The following is a 17,133-nucleotide window of genomic DNA, read 5'->3' as shown; positions in this document are numbered from 1 at the left end:
TATATCGATTTCGCTATCTATAACGATGCAGAATATATATAACTTTATGGGGTCGCAAATGAAAAATGTGGAAATTACAAACGGAATGACAAACTTATATATACCCTTGCCACTCATGGTGAAGGGTATAAAACAATGATTCGGCACAGCCGAAGATAGCTCTCTTAATTGTTATTTAATCACTTTTGTATCATTGTTTTATTTATTAGTGATTTAAATCACTCATACGTCACATATGCCAAATTTCTTTAATATACTGTTTTAACATATGTGACGTATGATTTATATATTTTATATTGAACATTGATCATACGTATAGTCAAAAAATAAGGAATGCCTGTATTCTTTTAAAGAATTTTACACTTTTTCTGCCCTTTTTTCTAAAAAAAAAACTTAGAACAGAATTACTGGGCATTTTCGGTGGAATTGGGCATAATCGTTCAATTTTATTCTGGGTTGTTTGACTGAACTATTCTCATGATTTTTATGATTTTTAACAATGAAGAAAAATTAAAAGTAATTTACCAAAAACATACAACTTAAATGCGAATTTAAAACTGATTTTAATATTTTATATCGATGGCTTAATATAAAAAAGGCGTAACTCGATTTTTTGTTACTTTACAGGAGAAGGAAAAAACTTAATAAAATCCATAAAATTTTAGACAAAAATTACGCCTTTTTTATACTAAGCCATCGATATATATGTTTTTTGCTTTTGAAAAACTTCACACTACTCAATTGACTGAGTTATTAACTTGAACAATTTTCCGCTATAAATATGAACTAGCTCTGATTCTCCAAATGTCCTGTTTTAAATCATTGAATCCCGTCTCCATTGAGGTAATCATATTTCCCTTATTTTAGATTTTTCACATCAAATGACATCAAAGTGCAGAAGTTTTTCATGCCAGGTCATAGTTCTATTTAAATCCTTTGGAGTGAAACTCCGATGTTTAGAATTATTAGGAATTATTTTACTAAAATACCAAAATACACTCAATACAAGAAATTCTCAATATATATTTCAGTATTTTCAATTCTACATTATCAAAACACCAAATTAAAGCCAACGCATAATGCAAATTTCTACTACATTTTAAAATCATCAAAATAACCGCCTTTTGCTTGTCCACAGCGCAAATTCAAAATTCCCACTACTTTACACAATTTCTATTAAAGCAAAATATAAAATAAACTATTTGTTACACACTACAACCTCTTTAAAATGAAATTTATGCAAATTATTTGCTCCAGCTTGTATGCAGATCACGTTCAGCGTAACAGTCTCATATTGTAAGCAAAAAACATGGATAAAATTACATCTATAGTATATACATAAGTACTTGTTACAATGCTCTGTTTCGAAAGAATGAGCCACATTGCATTTTATAAATATTTTTCATAATACGTGATTTAATAGAATATATGTACAACAAAATTTCCAACAAAAGAATAAAATTGCCACAACAGTAAATTTATGACTAAAAATGAGATTTTAAATAGCCCAGCAGTTAGGTAGGTAGTCAATGTATCCCTTTTAAACCGGAATTGTTACTAATGTCTGATCAATTGTGTAACTCCATTTTATATATTTTGGATCATTTGACATGTAAGTGCTCTTTGTAGTGCAGAGAGAAGTCAATTGATTACTTTATATATCCCATGTAATCTAGTGTGAAGTCAATCGTTACTTATGTGTCTTTAAGTGATGTAGGCCCCGATTACCGTTTACAACAGTTGTATTTTAGTGTTGTATTTTTTAAAATGCAAATGTAAATCATGGTCGCATTTTAAAAAATACAGCACTAAAATACAACTGATGTAAACGGTAATATGGGCCGTAGAGTGTAGTCACTTTAAACGTTAATACTTTAAACACATAGACTACAGCAGGCTACCGACCACAGTCTGTCAAAATTAAAATACGCTGCTGACTATACGACCATTGCCGCTTTAGCCAAATTAAGCTAATTTCTATTTTCGTAGGCGACAATAAACAATATGTATTGAAACACCAACTTCACTGGTTATAATGTTGACGCCGTTTTTATTGTAATTAAGTAGCTGACTACAGGGCATCGAATACTGCCAACGGCATTTGTAGTCGAGTAGCAAGCTGTAGTCTATTTGTTAAAAGCAGTATGTTGAACCACATTTTTTTGTGAGTAACTCATACAATCTAGTTTTATACAAATTTTGTTGATATAATTCTCATATAATTCTCATCTACTTAGTCAGGTAAATATCTCTATGAAACCGTTATCTGAAGCCAATGCGTTGACCAGCTATCAGACAGTTCCATGCAAGTGTTAAGAAAACTAGTCACGTAACTACTTATTAACTGTGTAGTTGTCACCCTAATTGATAGGTAAAATCACTAGTTCGGGACATTTACCAAGAACTGCTGGGATAGCTTAAAAATTTTGTAAACACATACACAAGATATTTGTACACTTAAATATATATATTTAAGCATTAAGCTTGTATGTATTAGGGTGTTTCAAAAAAGAAAAAGTTTTATTGGAAACATTTAACATGCCAATCGATTTTGGTTTTGAACTCCAAGACCACAACATTATTAAAATTAAGTAAAACTTAAACGTGAAAAGACTAAGGATTTATAATATTGTAACAAAATTGCTTTTTTATCATTCATTCTTCAGGTTTATTATCTACGTTACCATTAGTGGAGACTTCTCTACAGTGCACAGAATCAAACATTTTTGGAAATAAGTCTGGCATTTTTAAACGGCTGGTCCGATCGAGATTAAATATGACGCGGGCGTAGCCAAGGAGCATTCGAGTTTAAGTTATAAAAGTGGGCCCTACAAATGCTCCAGGGGCGGCGTTATGGGGGCTCAAAGTAGGGCACCTACGACATGTAAAATTTTTAAACACGTGCAATTTTGTTGTTTTTCTTCCTTTTAGATTAGGTCTGCTGTGTCCCTCCTTCTTAATCGAGTGTGGCCATGGTTATCTAATATGTTGCAGGCCAGCAGGTTTCGGTGAACTTCAAGTTTTTTTTAATATTTTTGTACATTTTTCGAGATTTCAGTTTTTACAATGGGCACGTTTAAATCTTTGTGTATATTCGCGTTTTTGATATACCTGAGGGCGACTTTGGATCTTTTCTACAATTGACGCTGAGGCCGTGCCCCATAGCTGTATGCCATAACACCATATCGGTTTTAAGTAGTAGTTTACAATCTAAACTAAGCGTAGAGTTTCTGCCAATAAGCCAATTAATTTGATTTGATTTCAATTTCATATGAGTCGATTTTGCATCTATATGACTTTTCCATGTAAGGCGACGCACAGTGGTATGAGAATAAAAAAAGAGGGAAATAAATCTGTAACTTCTAAACCCTTACGCCGATTTGAACTGTAGTCGAGTTTAAGTTTTGAATTTGGACCTCATGAGCCCACCAAGAGCGGGACCAGGGGTTCCCAAAGTAGGACACCTCGGGTATGTTCAATTTTTAAAATGATACTATTTCTTCGTTTATGTTCCGATTTAAAAAAAATTACACAAAAATCACAATTCTCAGTGAGTTTTTAAGTTTTCCCTAATTTATTTGACACGTAAAAAACATAAGGTAGACATGTTATATATCAATGGATAGAGGATTTTGTCTACTTTTCAAAAATCTATATAACTTTTGACAATTAAAAAATTCATGGAAAATTTTTTTGAAAAATATGACAAAAAAAGCTTTTTATTGAATTTTGCATAGATACACATTTTTTAAATTGAAATAAAATTTTTATTTATGAATGTTTTTTAATGAAATTTCTCAGTTATGTAGATTTTTCTATTTAAAATGGAAAAATAAAAACAAATTTTGAAATTTGTATCCCGCAATTCCCAAAAAAATCTTGAAAAATCCCAAAAATGGGATTTTTTTGTTTTTGGCTATAATATCCATACTAGGGGCGGGGTTATCGGAACCCTTTACAAAATAATTTAGAACTTATTGGGCCATCTAAAATGGATTACTATATTTTGATATCGTGTATGCGATTTGAGAATTTTTGCCCTAAAGTTGAATTTTACATAAAAAATAGGCAATTTTTGAATGGACCTGATCCCGTCGGTATAAAAAATTATAAATGTTTTTTTCATTTAAAATATTTAACGTAAAGTTAGCTTTTCAAAAAGTACAAATTCATTATACATTTTTTAGATAACTTAAAAAGAATAAAAGTACTTTTTTCCCAATAAAATTGCGAAAAATCGCCTTTTTTAATTTTATTATATTCAAATGCATGTAGCTTTGGACTCAGCCATGATTTTTAAACACTTCTTTCTTTATTTGATATATAGATCTATTGTTAATCCTATAAAAGAAAAATCTGGGAATATTTGGAACCGCGGTCACCAAAAAACTGGAGTAGGGTGGGTAAATTTTCAAATGCAAATATCTCCTAAGCTATAAGAGATAATTGATAGCTACGACGAGGTTTTATGTAGTGCTCGACGAGGAGATTATATATGTGTAATTTTTTTTCGGAACATAAACGAAGAAATAGGATCATTTTAAAAATTGAACATACCCGAGGTGTCCTACTTTGGGAACTCCTGGTCCCGCTCCTGGTGGGCTCATGAGGTACAAATTCTAAACTTGAACTCGACTACACTTTCTCTTTGCGCATGTGAAATTTCAGATTTTACAGATTTATTTCCCTCTTTTTTTATTCTCATACCACTGTGCGACGATCGAGATATATTCCGAGGATATATGTGAAAATTTGTCATAACATATGGAAATTATTTTCAAAATTCAATCATTCGAAAGAAGAACATTAACTATTTAATTTTATGAATATCACAAAAAAGTAAAATTTTGTAAAAATTAGCAAATTCACTTAATTGTGAAAAAATTCGAAGATAATTAATCGATTTTTATGGCCGATATCTCATTTTGTTCCTATTATATGTGGCTTTGCGAAAAAGTAACAAATCTAAAAAAATTTTACATTTCGATTTTTCATGATTTTTTAAACAAAAAAAATTATATTTTTTGCTTCAATTTGTTATTATAACTCCGAAACTCCTCAGCCGATTAAAATGCAATATAAAAACGGATTAAAGGTTATGTAAATTTCAATTTTACTAAGCTTATGAGTTACCATTAATTATGTGGAGAAACGTCTAACAAAATTTATAATATTACTGAAAAATTTATAAAAAAAAATAACTCCATAGAATTGAAAAATTTGATCATTTTTGTACTTAGGTAGCAATCTATATAGTGGCTATTCAAGCCTTTTTTCTGTTGACCTGTATTATTGGTTGGCGAGGATACCGATTTGAAATTCCATATTTTATAATATTTAATTTTAGATTGTTTCTTTGGGTTGCTTATTTACGATTTTGTACTTTTAAATTTCTAGGATATTGCTACCCCTGACATTAAAGTTGCCCAAGACAACAACATTTAGACCTATTCAATAAAAATTATCAAAATATAAAAAATAAATGATATTTGTTTGTTAAAAATAATTATTCTTGTATTTTATTGTACCATAAATATTAAAAAATAATATTTTTTTACTCTGACTACATTAACCCATGTAAAAGTACTTGTAGTCTATTGTATTGTATTTTAAATTGCTTTCAACAGTACGTTAAACCTCAGATTAATTTGGGTTAAAAATATAATATCAAATATAAAAGTATCTTATTTTTGTAATGGCGCACAGTGGCACTTTTGAACCGATAGCGATATTTTAGAAATTTTTTTTGATGGACTTCTTGAATTTTTCTCCAGTTTTACTTTCATTAAAATCAATACAGCAGCTGTTGAGCAATTTAAGGTTAAAGTTGAACTTTTAATTTTTTATAGCATTTAGTATGAAAATGCGGATTTTTTATTTTTTGCATCAGCTTTAGTCCCGGTCCACACTGTGAAACATTTGCTGCAAAACATTTGAGTTTGTTGATGAAAGGGGAAAGAGGAATGAAAAAGGGAACTTTGTTTCATGTACATGAAGTTTTTGTTGAGTATGTCACCCACATTCATTCGTTCGTATTCGTACTGTATAGAAATATCAAAAACTGAAAAGCAAAAACTTCACTGTGTGGACACGAATGCTGTTTCAAAAGAGAATTTAAAAATGTTTTGCAGCAAATGTTTCACAGTGTGGACCGGGACTTACTTATAAAAAAGTTGTAAGCAGATAAAAACAAGTAAGGAAGTATGTTCGGCCAAGCTCGACCATATAATACCCTACACTATAATTTATTTTCGTGAATGATTTTCGGAAGAGTTTATTATATGGGAGCTATGACTAATTATGGACCTATCGCCATGAAATTAGGTCGAGTGATTTATGTATATATGGAAGTTATTTGTGCTGAATTTTGTGTTTATACCAAAATTTTTAAGAGATTTATGCTCGCTAAAGTGATTTTCGGAAGCGGGTCTTATATGGGAGATGACTAATTATAGACGGATCACCATGAAATTAGGTCGAGTGATTTATGTCTATATGCAAGTTATTTGGTTTGAATTTTGTGTTTATTCCAACATTTTTAAGAGATTTTTGCTCGTTAAAGAGATTTTCGGAAGAGGGCATTATATGGGAGCTATGAATAATTATGGACCGATTACCATGAAATTAGATCGAGTGATTTATATCTATATGGAAGTTATTTGTGTTGAATTTTGTGTTTATACCAACATTTTTAAGAGATTTATGCTCGTTAACCCGGCAATTCCCAGTGTCACCTACAGGTGACAAAGATTAACGGTAGTTTTAAACATGGAAACAGACATCACTGATAAATATTAATATTACTTATATACAGACAATACCCTGTTGTATATCTGATTTTATTTTTGCAACACTAGAATTTTATTAACTAGGGGATTTTTAAAAATCTTTAAGCATGGTTTTTGATTATGTTATAAAAATGCCAAAAGGGAAAGTAGCACAATAATTTTTTATAAATACTGCCAAATATTCAGGCTAACAATGTGAGCAAGTATTTTTAGAAAATACTATTATTATATTCTACAAAAATTATGGGCTGTTTTTCAAGTGTCACCTTCAGGTGACACTGGGTATTATACATACATGTGTATGAATGCATAAAACAAATTTTATATCTTGCAAAATTTTGACTATTGCTAAATTTTGACTATGTTTTATGAAAGATTAAACTTGGGCGAAATTGTTGATATACTAGAGGCTGGAGATGACCCTGGTAACATCATTTTGTTTCCTCCTGAGGATGGTGAGGTTATTGATGAAGACAGTGGAGATGAAAATGATGCCTATTTCATTCACCTTCCTAGCCGAAAGTTTACCTCAGAGGTTGAAGTGCAACCCAGACCCAACAGAGAAAATGAAGAAGTGGATCAAGATGAGCCACAAGTATCAGAACACATTGCAGACCAGGAACATGCTCCGAAGAAGAAAAAGAAAGAACTTACGGTAAAGAAGTGGTCAAAAAATACTTCAGTTTTTTCTTCATGCGGTAAAGGGACAGCGACCAAGATATTCCAGGCACATTTCCTGAAGATATCAGTGTCACCGATTGCTTTGAGTTATTGTACAACAAAGATTTAATATGCCTCATTACAGATATGAGTAATTTGTTTTATTTCAATTGATGATACTACTGTTCCATATTATGGGAGACATAGCACAAAGCAACATATTCATGGGAAACCATTACGATTTGGGTATAAAATTTGGTCTACAGCTACGGCACAAGGATATTTATTAAACTGCGTATTATATCAAGGAGCAAGTGGTCCAAGCTTGAAGTTGTAGTCAGAGCATATCTTAGGTGTCGCAATTTTTTTAGAGCTTCACTCAGGACTTCCTCAAAATCTAGTAGTTTGATAATTTCATTACTGGTCCGCCTTAGCTAAATTATTTACATGGGCATAACATTGATGGAACAGGAAGATAAAATTCGAAGTATTTAATAAATTATGCCCAGTGTCACCTATAAGTGACACTAGGCATAATTTCACCTATAGGTGACACTGAAAAAAACACACTTGTAAAATTTGGTATTGAAAATTAATAAAAAGTTTAAATAGATTTAATTGTTGCAGAAATTATGGATTAAAAAGAAGAAACATCTAATTATATAATCTTTCCAGTTCAAATATACATTAAATAATTTCAGAATTATTTGAATTTTTTAAATTTAATTGTAATAAAATTTTGTTATAATTTTTAAGGTCGCTTTTTTACAACTCTGTGTGTTTGAGGAGTGTGGTGAAAGTGGTTTGAAAAAAATATAAACAAAATGTTACCAATACATGCATAGAGTTAGGTTTTTTATGACAACCGACATAGGTTTTTTTTGACAGCGTTTCACTTCTTGTTATTATTCTTTGATGTAAAATAAAAATAAAAAAAAAATTTGGGGTATTTCATTCAAATGAAAAAAGTGTTCAACACTTTACAGAAAAAAATATTTCTTAAACAGTTTCAATTCAAATATTTGTCACATATTGAACTGGTGAAAACACATTTTTGTGTTTTTAATTACGAAAATTATCTATTCAATAATTTTTGTATTTAAAATTCAACCAATAACGAAAATTGTATATTCAATTGTCAAAATTATCAAATTCAAAACTCAAAATTCAATAGAAAATATCAGACAATTTTTTTTTTTGAGCACATGAATACTTGATTCAATTATGAAATAATTGAAACCAGTTCAATATGTGATAAATGTTTGAATTGAAAAATAGTTTTTTCTCTGTTAGTTTCAATGTGTTTACTATTGAATGGCATTAAAATTTTTGAAATCGGAGTTAACAAAAAGTAGGACTTTTGGCCGATGAAATTAAGATGTGAGCCACCGTGTGGCGATGGTTTAATAGACTTAGCATTTTACATTAACATTAAAGCTGATAAAAGCTCTAGAAAATAGGAAATTGTAGAAAAAGAACATTCTAGTTTTGTCCGTTAGATAATTCATGAAACTCCTAGAAGAAGGCAATGTGTTCTTAGAGTGTGTATTTAAAGAGAGTGACTATTTTAATTGTTGTCTTAATTGTGTTAAATAGTAGTTAACATTTTAAACAACTGATCACTTTTATTTGTAATGAAGAAAATCCGGTTTATTTAAAGAAAATAATCCACAGTTTTTTAATGGTAAAAACGTAGCAAAATTTACAACCGTAAAAATTAAAATTTTTAATCGTCATTTAGCATTTTTTAGAATCGAAAAATTTTTGTTCTGTAAATGTGAGATTTGTGATTTTTTTTATGAAATTTATTAATTGGATTTTTTTTATCATTTATTTATTTTTTTTAAAGTAGTAATACACTTTAACCCAAAACTGGGAACTTGAAATAAAATGTACAACCTTATCCGTACTAGGATTCTAGATGACAGAGACAAATTTTAGACCTTGAAAGCACGGAAAATTGAAAAAGTCCCAAATAAGCTCCCACATATTGCACATTTTTGGTTTCATTCAACTGCAGATATTTTGGTGTTCATTTCCGAAAAGACTGGGGTATAAAATTATTCCTCAGATACGAGTTGCATCAACGGCATAATAATATTTTTATTGTAGGCTAGGACTCTTTGGGCAAAAGCAGTTGTTTGTGAAGCGCCCTAATGTATACTTATGTTTATGTAAAGGAAATCTAAGGATTTAAAAAAATAAATAAAAAATGCTTGCACTATTTTGTTATAAAGTATATTTTGCTAAAAAAAAATAAATAAATCCTGAATATAAATAGCACAGTTAATTGTAATATGCATGTATTACTATTGCAGTACAGCAGTTTATCACATTGAAAATTTTGTTTTTAGAATACAGAAATGAAATTTGTATTTGTTAGTGGCTTAAAGTCAATTGAAAAATAAATCGAAAATATAAATAAAATATAGGTATACGTATAAGTACAATAGATAAAGACTTGGGTCTTTTGTCCTCATATGTTGCCAAAATATTATGTATTATACACAGAATACTTATTGTCAATAAAGCTGGTCAAATGAACATATGTATGCATTTTGCTGCAGCAATAGAAATAAAATTAAGGAAATATGACTTTTATGAAATTATGTATTCACAATTCAGATAAAAGCTATAAACCTATTTATTAATAAGTTAATTGAAAACATTTTTACTTACCCTTCCTCAGTTACATCGATAATCTCTTTCACTACTGCCGCTACGATCATTGCTCGTACTCGTCTCCATAATACTAATGCCGGTCGTATTATCCGAACTAATAAAGGGGGTCTCGTTGAAACGCATCTCGATTGTTTGCTCATCACCCGAATCGATATCATCATCGTCTCTATGATTACGACGATGTCGATGGTGATGATGATGTCTAATATCGTTGTCATTCAATAAAATCTCCACCTGTTTGCTGCACTGCACCAGCGACACATTAACGCCACGCTCCAGGCAGGGTGACAAGGCAGAATTACCATTTCCATAGGTGGGTTCACGGGGTATAATCAGCAATTTATCCTTGGTAATGCAGGTGTCTTGGGTAATGGCATTGCCATCATCTTGTTCATCATTGTCTAGACTACTGCCGCGGGTGGCAGTGCCGCCACCACCATTGCCATGATGCAAACGCGGTCCACAGGTATTGCGATCCGAACGATTATAGCCTCTGGTGATGTTGATAATATTGTTATTGGAGGGGTTAAAGCAGGGTAAGACATGTTTAAATTCTTTGCGGAAATTCTCATTTAACCAGGCATACAGAAAGGGATTATAGCAGGTGGATGACATGGCTATGGAGTGGGCAACAAAGAACAGCAACGTATAGAAAGGCCATTCATTGGATTTTACATAGAAATCGTCGAATATATTAACCAAATTAATGGGCAGCCAGGAGAGACCAAATACACTGACCATGCAAATTAACATGCGATTTGTGCGCTTCTTACGATCTCTATCGGCCTCTTCTTTGCGTGAGGACTTTGAACCCGGTTTGGCCCTGGCACGGGCATTTAGTTTTACAGAAATCCATATATAGCAAATGGATATAATGATGAAGGGCAAAACGAATTGTAGAATAGTTGTAACAGAACCAAACACTTTGCGATAACGTTCCGAGGGCCAATTCTCCTCACAGAAGCTGGGCGAAAAGGCGGCAGCTTCCCCAGCTACCAGATTATTATTGGAGTTGACCACCTGCATGTGGGCATCAAAATTACGCTGGGCTGCATAGGTAATATTGGCGGAAGGAGAGGTGAAATTAAACGGCAAGCTTATATTCGCTGCCTCCAAGGTCACATTGCCCTGCATATTTTCCTCAGAAAATACACGGACATACATGCCATACGGCAGAGTGGCCAGCAGCGATATCACCCAGATGCTGACTATAATGGCAATGCAGGTGGAGAGTTTCATGCGCGGATGAAACGGATATATTATCACAAAATAGCGATCTATGGCTATGGAAGTTAAGGTTAGTGTAGATATGTAAATGCTACAACCCTGGGCAAATGGCACCAAATGACACAAGGTGCGGCCAAAGGCCCAACGGCCCATGAAAGTGTATAGAGGCGTAAACGGCACCGCCAATACACACAATAGTATATCGGATAAAGCCAGATTTGTAATGAATATATTTGTCACTGTTTGCATGGCCCGGTTGCGCAGCACCACATAGCAAACCAGGACATTGCCAAAGACACCCAAAACAAAGACCGTTGAGTAAAGGATGCAGAAAAAGATTTGTACAAAATTATTATTAATAACATCGTCTCGCTCAGCTTCAGGTACTGGAGCATTGGTGGAGAAAGTCATGGTATTCAAGTCGCCCATCAAATTGGGATGTGGCGGATGGTATACACTTCTGGTGGCCATAAAGGGTTCGGTGGTATTGGCACGTTGTGCCACTAGGGCAGACCAAGTGGCTGTGACCAGTTCTGAGGCGGGTGTTGTATATAAGGCGGTCATTATGAATTTCTTGTTCTTGGCTCCCCCTCCTTCCTAAGGGCTCGTAATGTTAAGTTGATAATAATGGTGGTTAAGACTTAATTAAAGTTATTTAGTTTGGCTTTGTTAAAGTTTTTAATTTAATTAAGCTGCTAAAAACCCAAAACTCCAACTGCTACTGCTACTGCTACTGCTTAGGAAGTAGTCGTTGTAAAAAAAACTGGACTGCTGTCAAGTCAAAGTCTAATTGACATTTTTTGCCACCATTGTTTCTATTTTTTTTCCTTCAGCTGCTGCCTACTTTTGGGCACCTTTTGTATTTTCTCTCCACAATTGAACTTTAACTTCCTTGTTCAATTTGTCTTCATTTCATTTCCGTTTGCCATTATTTGTTTTTGCTTCTCTTTTTGTTTGCTTATTTGTTTTGTGTGTTGTTGTCAGAGGTTGTTGTGCTGGCTTCTTATTGTTGTCGAACTTCTTGTTGTAGTTGTTGTTATTATCGTTGCTATAGTTGTTGTTTCTGTGTGATTTGCCTTAAGTGTTGTTATTTATTCAAATGAAAATTTTCTAAAAGAAACTTCTGCTACTTCCCTCTTTAACATCTTTTGCTTCCGTAAAAATGTTTTATATAGATTCTGTCATTTGTTTCCTTGGTAAAACTTGTTCCTTTTTTTCCTCTCTTCTCCACCCTACCTTCTAAAAGGCGGTTATTGTTAATTGTTTGAATCTCGTTGTTGTAGAAATTCCTTTTATTTTTCTTTTTCTTTTGGTTTTGATTTTATTCTTTGTTTTCTTAGTTGAGATTTCTATTTAAATTACATATATTTTCTGTGTGCGTGTCTTTAGCACAAAACCAGCTAAAAAGTTGGCTGTTTTGGTTGGCTGGGTTGTTAAATTTAAACTTAACTGCAAATAAATAAAATTAGAAAAGAAAATACATGTTAGATTTAAAATAAAAGACATTTGTTTTTTTTGTTTTGCCATAAATTTTCCAATTTCTATAGAAGTTTTCTTTTTGATTTTTTTGTAAAGAACAACCAAAACCTCAAAAGTAACGAAAACAAAGTGGTTTACATAGCTAAACTAAAAAGTTTTACAATGTATATTTAGAGGTTTTATTTGCCTAAATTAAAAGGTGGAAATAGGGGAAACTGCTTATTTAAACTTTAGCTAAATAAACAAATAATTAGAATTGTTAATCTATTTTGGGAAAAAAACTAAAGTTTGTATTGTAGGGTGGCCCTTATTTATATTTCTTTTGTGATTTTCTATGCTCACTATAAACTAAATGTTGAAAATTTGAGCAAAATCGGATAACGGATTCGGATTTGGATGTTGCACATTTTATTTACAGTTTCAAGTTCTGTGACCAATTCCAAATCAAGCTGGACAAAATTTTAAAAATATTTCTATTAGAGAATAGAGCTAATACCTTGTCTCTTATAGTATTAAATAGATTTTTAATTGTATTGTTTATTTCAAAAACCAGTCAAGCAACAAATGATTGAACGTTATCCATTTTCTGTATAATTTTATTAGGAACTTCAAAAGTAAACTGACAAATGAACTTTTTAAAGAGTTAAAACATCATACATATTCAAATATGCATGTTTGATCTAAAATACCTATTCGTCCTCATATGCTCGTTCTACTGTGCACTCTAGGAAATAGGAAAATGGTCCTATAAAACTCTAAGTATCTAACCAAGTAGAGCTTTAGAGCTTGCAAATCTTTTGTTTTCGTTTCACATTTATTGAGATCTAAAACATTAATAAAAACAAGTAAGAGTACTATATTCGGCTGTGACGAATCTTAAATACCCTCCACCTAAATATGATGGCATAACAACTGAAATAATATCACATTTAGAAGTTAGAAAGACTAGTTTACGCAGACGATATTTTATTTCAAATGTACAAAAAATTGTATCTAATTCAGCAATTTATAACTGAAATTCCAATTAGAATGTATGAAATTTAATGTGGCCAATTATGGACCAATATTCCCAAATTCAGTATTATGATTTTCGAATACAAATTAATATATGGATGCTATGACCTATTATGGTCCTAAGTATTTGAGGGCTATTTTTGTAGAATTTCATATAAACAACGCTATTAACAAGAGAGGACCTTATATGGGAGCTATGCCGAATTATGGACCAATATTTAAAAAAAACTTGTAGTACGATTCTTGGATACAAATTACTGATTGATGTAAAATTTTGATTCAGTATAGATTTTTTTGGATATTTGTGCAGGTTAATGTGTTTTTCCGAAGTGGTTCTTATATGGAGGCTATGACCAATTATGGGTCTATCATCATATATTGAACAAATTTGTTTTCGAATTTCAACCTGATAACTGTATCTGTAAGAAATTTATGAGGATTTTAGTGATTTTCGGGAGTGGACCTTATATGGGAGCTACGGTTAAATATGGACCGATATTCACAAAATCCAGTAGTATGATTGCTGGATACAAATTACGGATCTGTGCGTAATTTCATTTTGATATCGATATGTTTTAAATATTTTTTAAGGTTAATATCTTTTTCGGAAATGGGCCTTAAGTCCAATTATCGGCCAACCTGCATAAAATTTTGCTGATTTTCAATACCAAACTGTTTAAGACAATAATAAACATTTTTCTTGCAACGCTACTAAGTATGTTTGCGTATTTTGGACGTGAGCGTGTTTTACACAGACGGACAGACAGACGGACAGACAGACGGACATGGCTCAATCGACTTAGAATTTCATAAGGATCAATAATATATATACTGGGTTGGGTCTCAGATGAATATTTCTCAATGTTACACACGGAATGACAATCTTATATATACCCTCATTCACCACTTATGGTGGTGGAGGGTATAAAAAGATTAGTGCTTAGTATTACATTGTACAAAATACAAATTGACTTCTTTCTACACTAAACGTGGATTTCTTGGCTTTGCTTTACTATAATAGGGGGAAGTGTTTAATTTTGTATGCATTAAACGAAGCATTTACCTTTACAAAACAGTAATCGCCCAATAACTCAATTTTGGAGTTTTTGTTGCTTGACTGGTTTTTGAAATAAACGACTCAAGCGCTACATAGCACAGTGGGGGAAATGAAAAAAGTGAAAATAAATAATAAAATTTCCTATGAGCGGAGCTTCAAAATTCCAAATTGTGGTACCTCTGGTATATGAAACATTAAAATTCATGCTAATTTTTTTTTATCTCAAAGTGTAGGAAACTATGTCTTATTTTAAAAAATGTATACAGTTTTTAAAACTTATGAAATTCTTAGAAGATGTTTTGCAAAAACCTAAATTTTTATTAAGAATTCCTCAAAAAACTTTTCAAATTAAAAAACTCTTGAAATTATTTTTTTTTGTAATATTTCCCAATATGTTACGTTTCAGAATAATATAAACACATTGACTTTTTATTTTTCTTTAACCTATGAACTCTTAAAGTATGATAGTAAAAAAAATTAAACCTATGCACAGTGGATTATATAAGGTGAATGCATCGCATAATTGATCGATATTAACCATAAAACAAGTTCAGTCGTAAAGTTAAGATGTCAAGCAATAATTATTTGCAGAAATTATAGTTACTATGTCAACAGAAGTATTCGAAAATGGCGAGAGAACACACTATCTTCGACTTTAAAGATTTGGGCAGTTAAAATTAAAGGCATATTTTTAATATTTATAATTATTTTTTTAGGATTGTAATACCTTGTTGAAAAGGGCATCTCGTCCAGATTCTATCTTTGTAATGAGTTTTGTATATATTGTTAGCAGATTTGAAATTTATTCATTTAAAATATATAATGTTTTTTGGCTTACGTATGCAACTTTGACTAGGATTTTAACTATGGCGCCGTTTGCCGCCGATCTAGTTTTAACATAGAATTAAAGCTTAACCAATTACCTAAAATATATATCAAAATTAGCTGCCTTTTGGCGCCTATAAACAAATCGCATGCAAAAATGTTGAGCAACTCAGAAATTTAAAAAAAATATATCAACTTTTTTTGATTTTAGATGCTTTTCATTGGTTATTTTGCTATAGTAGCTTATAAAAATTTATAAGTATACATATATAAAGTAAATTTAGTTCTTAACAAAATGATGAAAATTATAAAAGTTATACCTTTTACAGTATTGTTACGAAATTGTACTTGAATTCAAATATAACGATTTTAAGGGCTGATTTAAAAGTAGCGTAATGCTTTCAAATAACAGTGCTGTAATAGCAAACTGTAACATATCTGTGGGCATTATTAAATAAAAGCTTTCAGTTGACCATTGATCGTAAGTTGGCAACGCTGTATAATCGAATTCGGATATTCAGTTAAAGAACATTGTAGAAAGTACACCACAGATGGCGTATGTATTAGTAAGATCTAGAATATTCGAACTTTGACAGTTAAAGAGCAATCTAGAGTGCAGATGGCAGAGGTTGCAGTCGTTAGTGAGTTTATCAGAGACGCTTTTCGAATAAACATCAACTAAGTGTCTTAAAGTGTGTTGTGTTTTTCAAGTAAATTCGTGTACATTATAAATTGTGTCTGTATTTCTGAGAATTTACAAACGTGTATAAAGAAACATTGAGTGACTATTTAATTCTGCGGTTGTTGTACATTTTAAATAAATAAAGAGTTGTTACAATTTTTAAACTACTAAACGGCTTTTATTTGCAATCAAAAGTATCCGGTTTATTTAAATGAAATAAGCCAGCGTTTTGAAAAGGTTAAAATGTAACAGTCAGAATAAAAAAAATATAAAAAAAAATTGTAAAATTTTTAATTTAAAATGTAAATTTTTTCGAACTTTTTTCGAAAAAGTTAAATAACTTTGGCAAATCTAAACCGATTTTAACAAGTAATGCCTCATTTTTGTCTATATGAAAAACAGGTTTTCATAGAAAATATTTAAATATTTAATTCGATGCCTATCCATAATTGTCTAAAATTTTTAAATCGGTCTAAAAATAGTTCTATACTATAGAATCGGTCTATACTATAGAACTATTACTTTTATACAAAATCAAAATGTATTTTTAACAATTCATAACTTTTTTTTCATTAATAATTCCAACCTTTCCAACATTTTCCACTGTGCTATGTTGTCATTGCCAAGTTTCAGTTTAGTTTTTGTTGTAACAGGTGATTGCAAGATCTTGTCTCTGGAATACAACTGTCTTTGAGTTGACAATCTTTAAACGGTTTAGA

General features: G+C 31.3%; 1 protein-coding gene across 2 annotated transcripts in view; it reads right to left on the bottom strand.

Moving 5' to 3' along the window:
- sNPF-R (short neuropeptide F receptor) overlaps positions 1-17,133 on the bottom strand; it is a 159,734-nt gene that overhangs the window by 52,369 nt on the left and 90,232 nt on the right. For both annotated transcript variants that reach the window (XM_065505338.1, XM_065505337.1), the window contains exon 4: positions 10,128-12,806. In XM_065505338.1, the coding sequence (XP_065361410.1) occupies positions 10,134-11,921 (1,788 nt within the window). In that variant the 5' untranslated portion in view covers positions 11,922-12,806 and the 3' untranslated portion in view covers positions 10,128-10,133. The remainder of the gene's footprint in view (positions 1-10,127; positions 12,807-17,133) is intronic.

Source organism: Calliphora vicina, chromosome 3 (genome assembly GCF_958450345.1).
Source record: "Calliphora vicina chromosome 3, idCalVici1.1, whole genome shotgun sequence".
NCBI lineage: Eukaryota > Metazoa > Arthropoda > Insecta > Diptera > Calliphoridae > Calliphora > Calliphora vicina.
The sequence above is the reverse complement of the archived record's forward strand: the minus strand, read 5'-3'. Positions and strand labels throughout refer to the sequence as shown.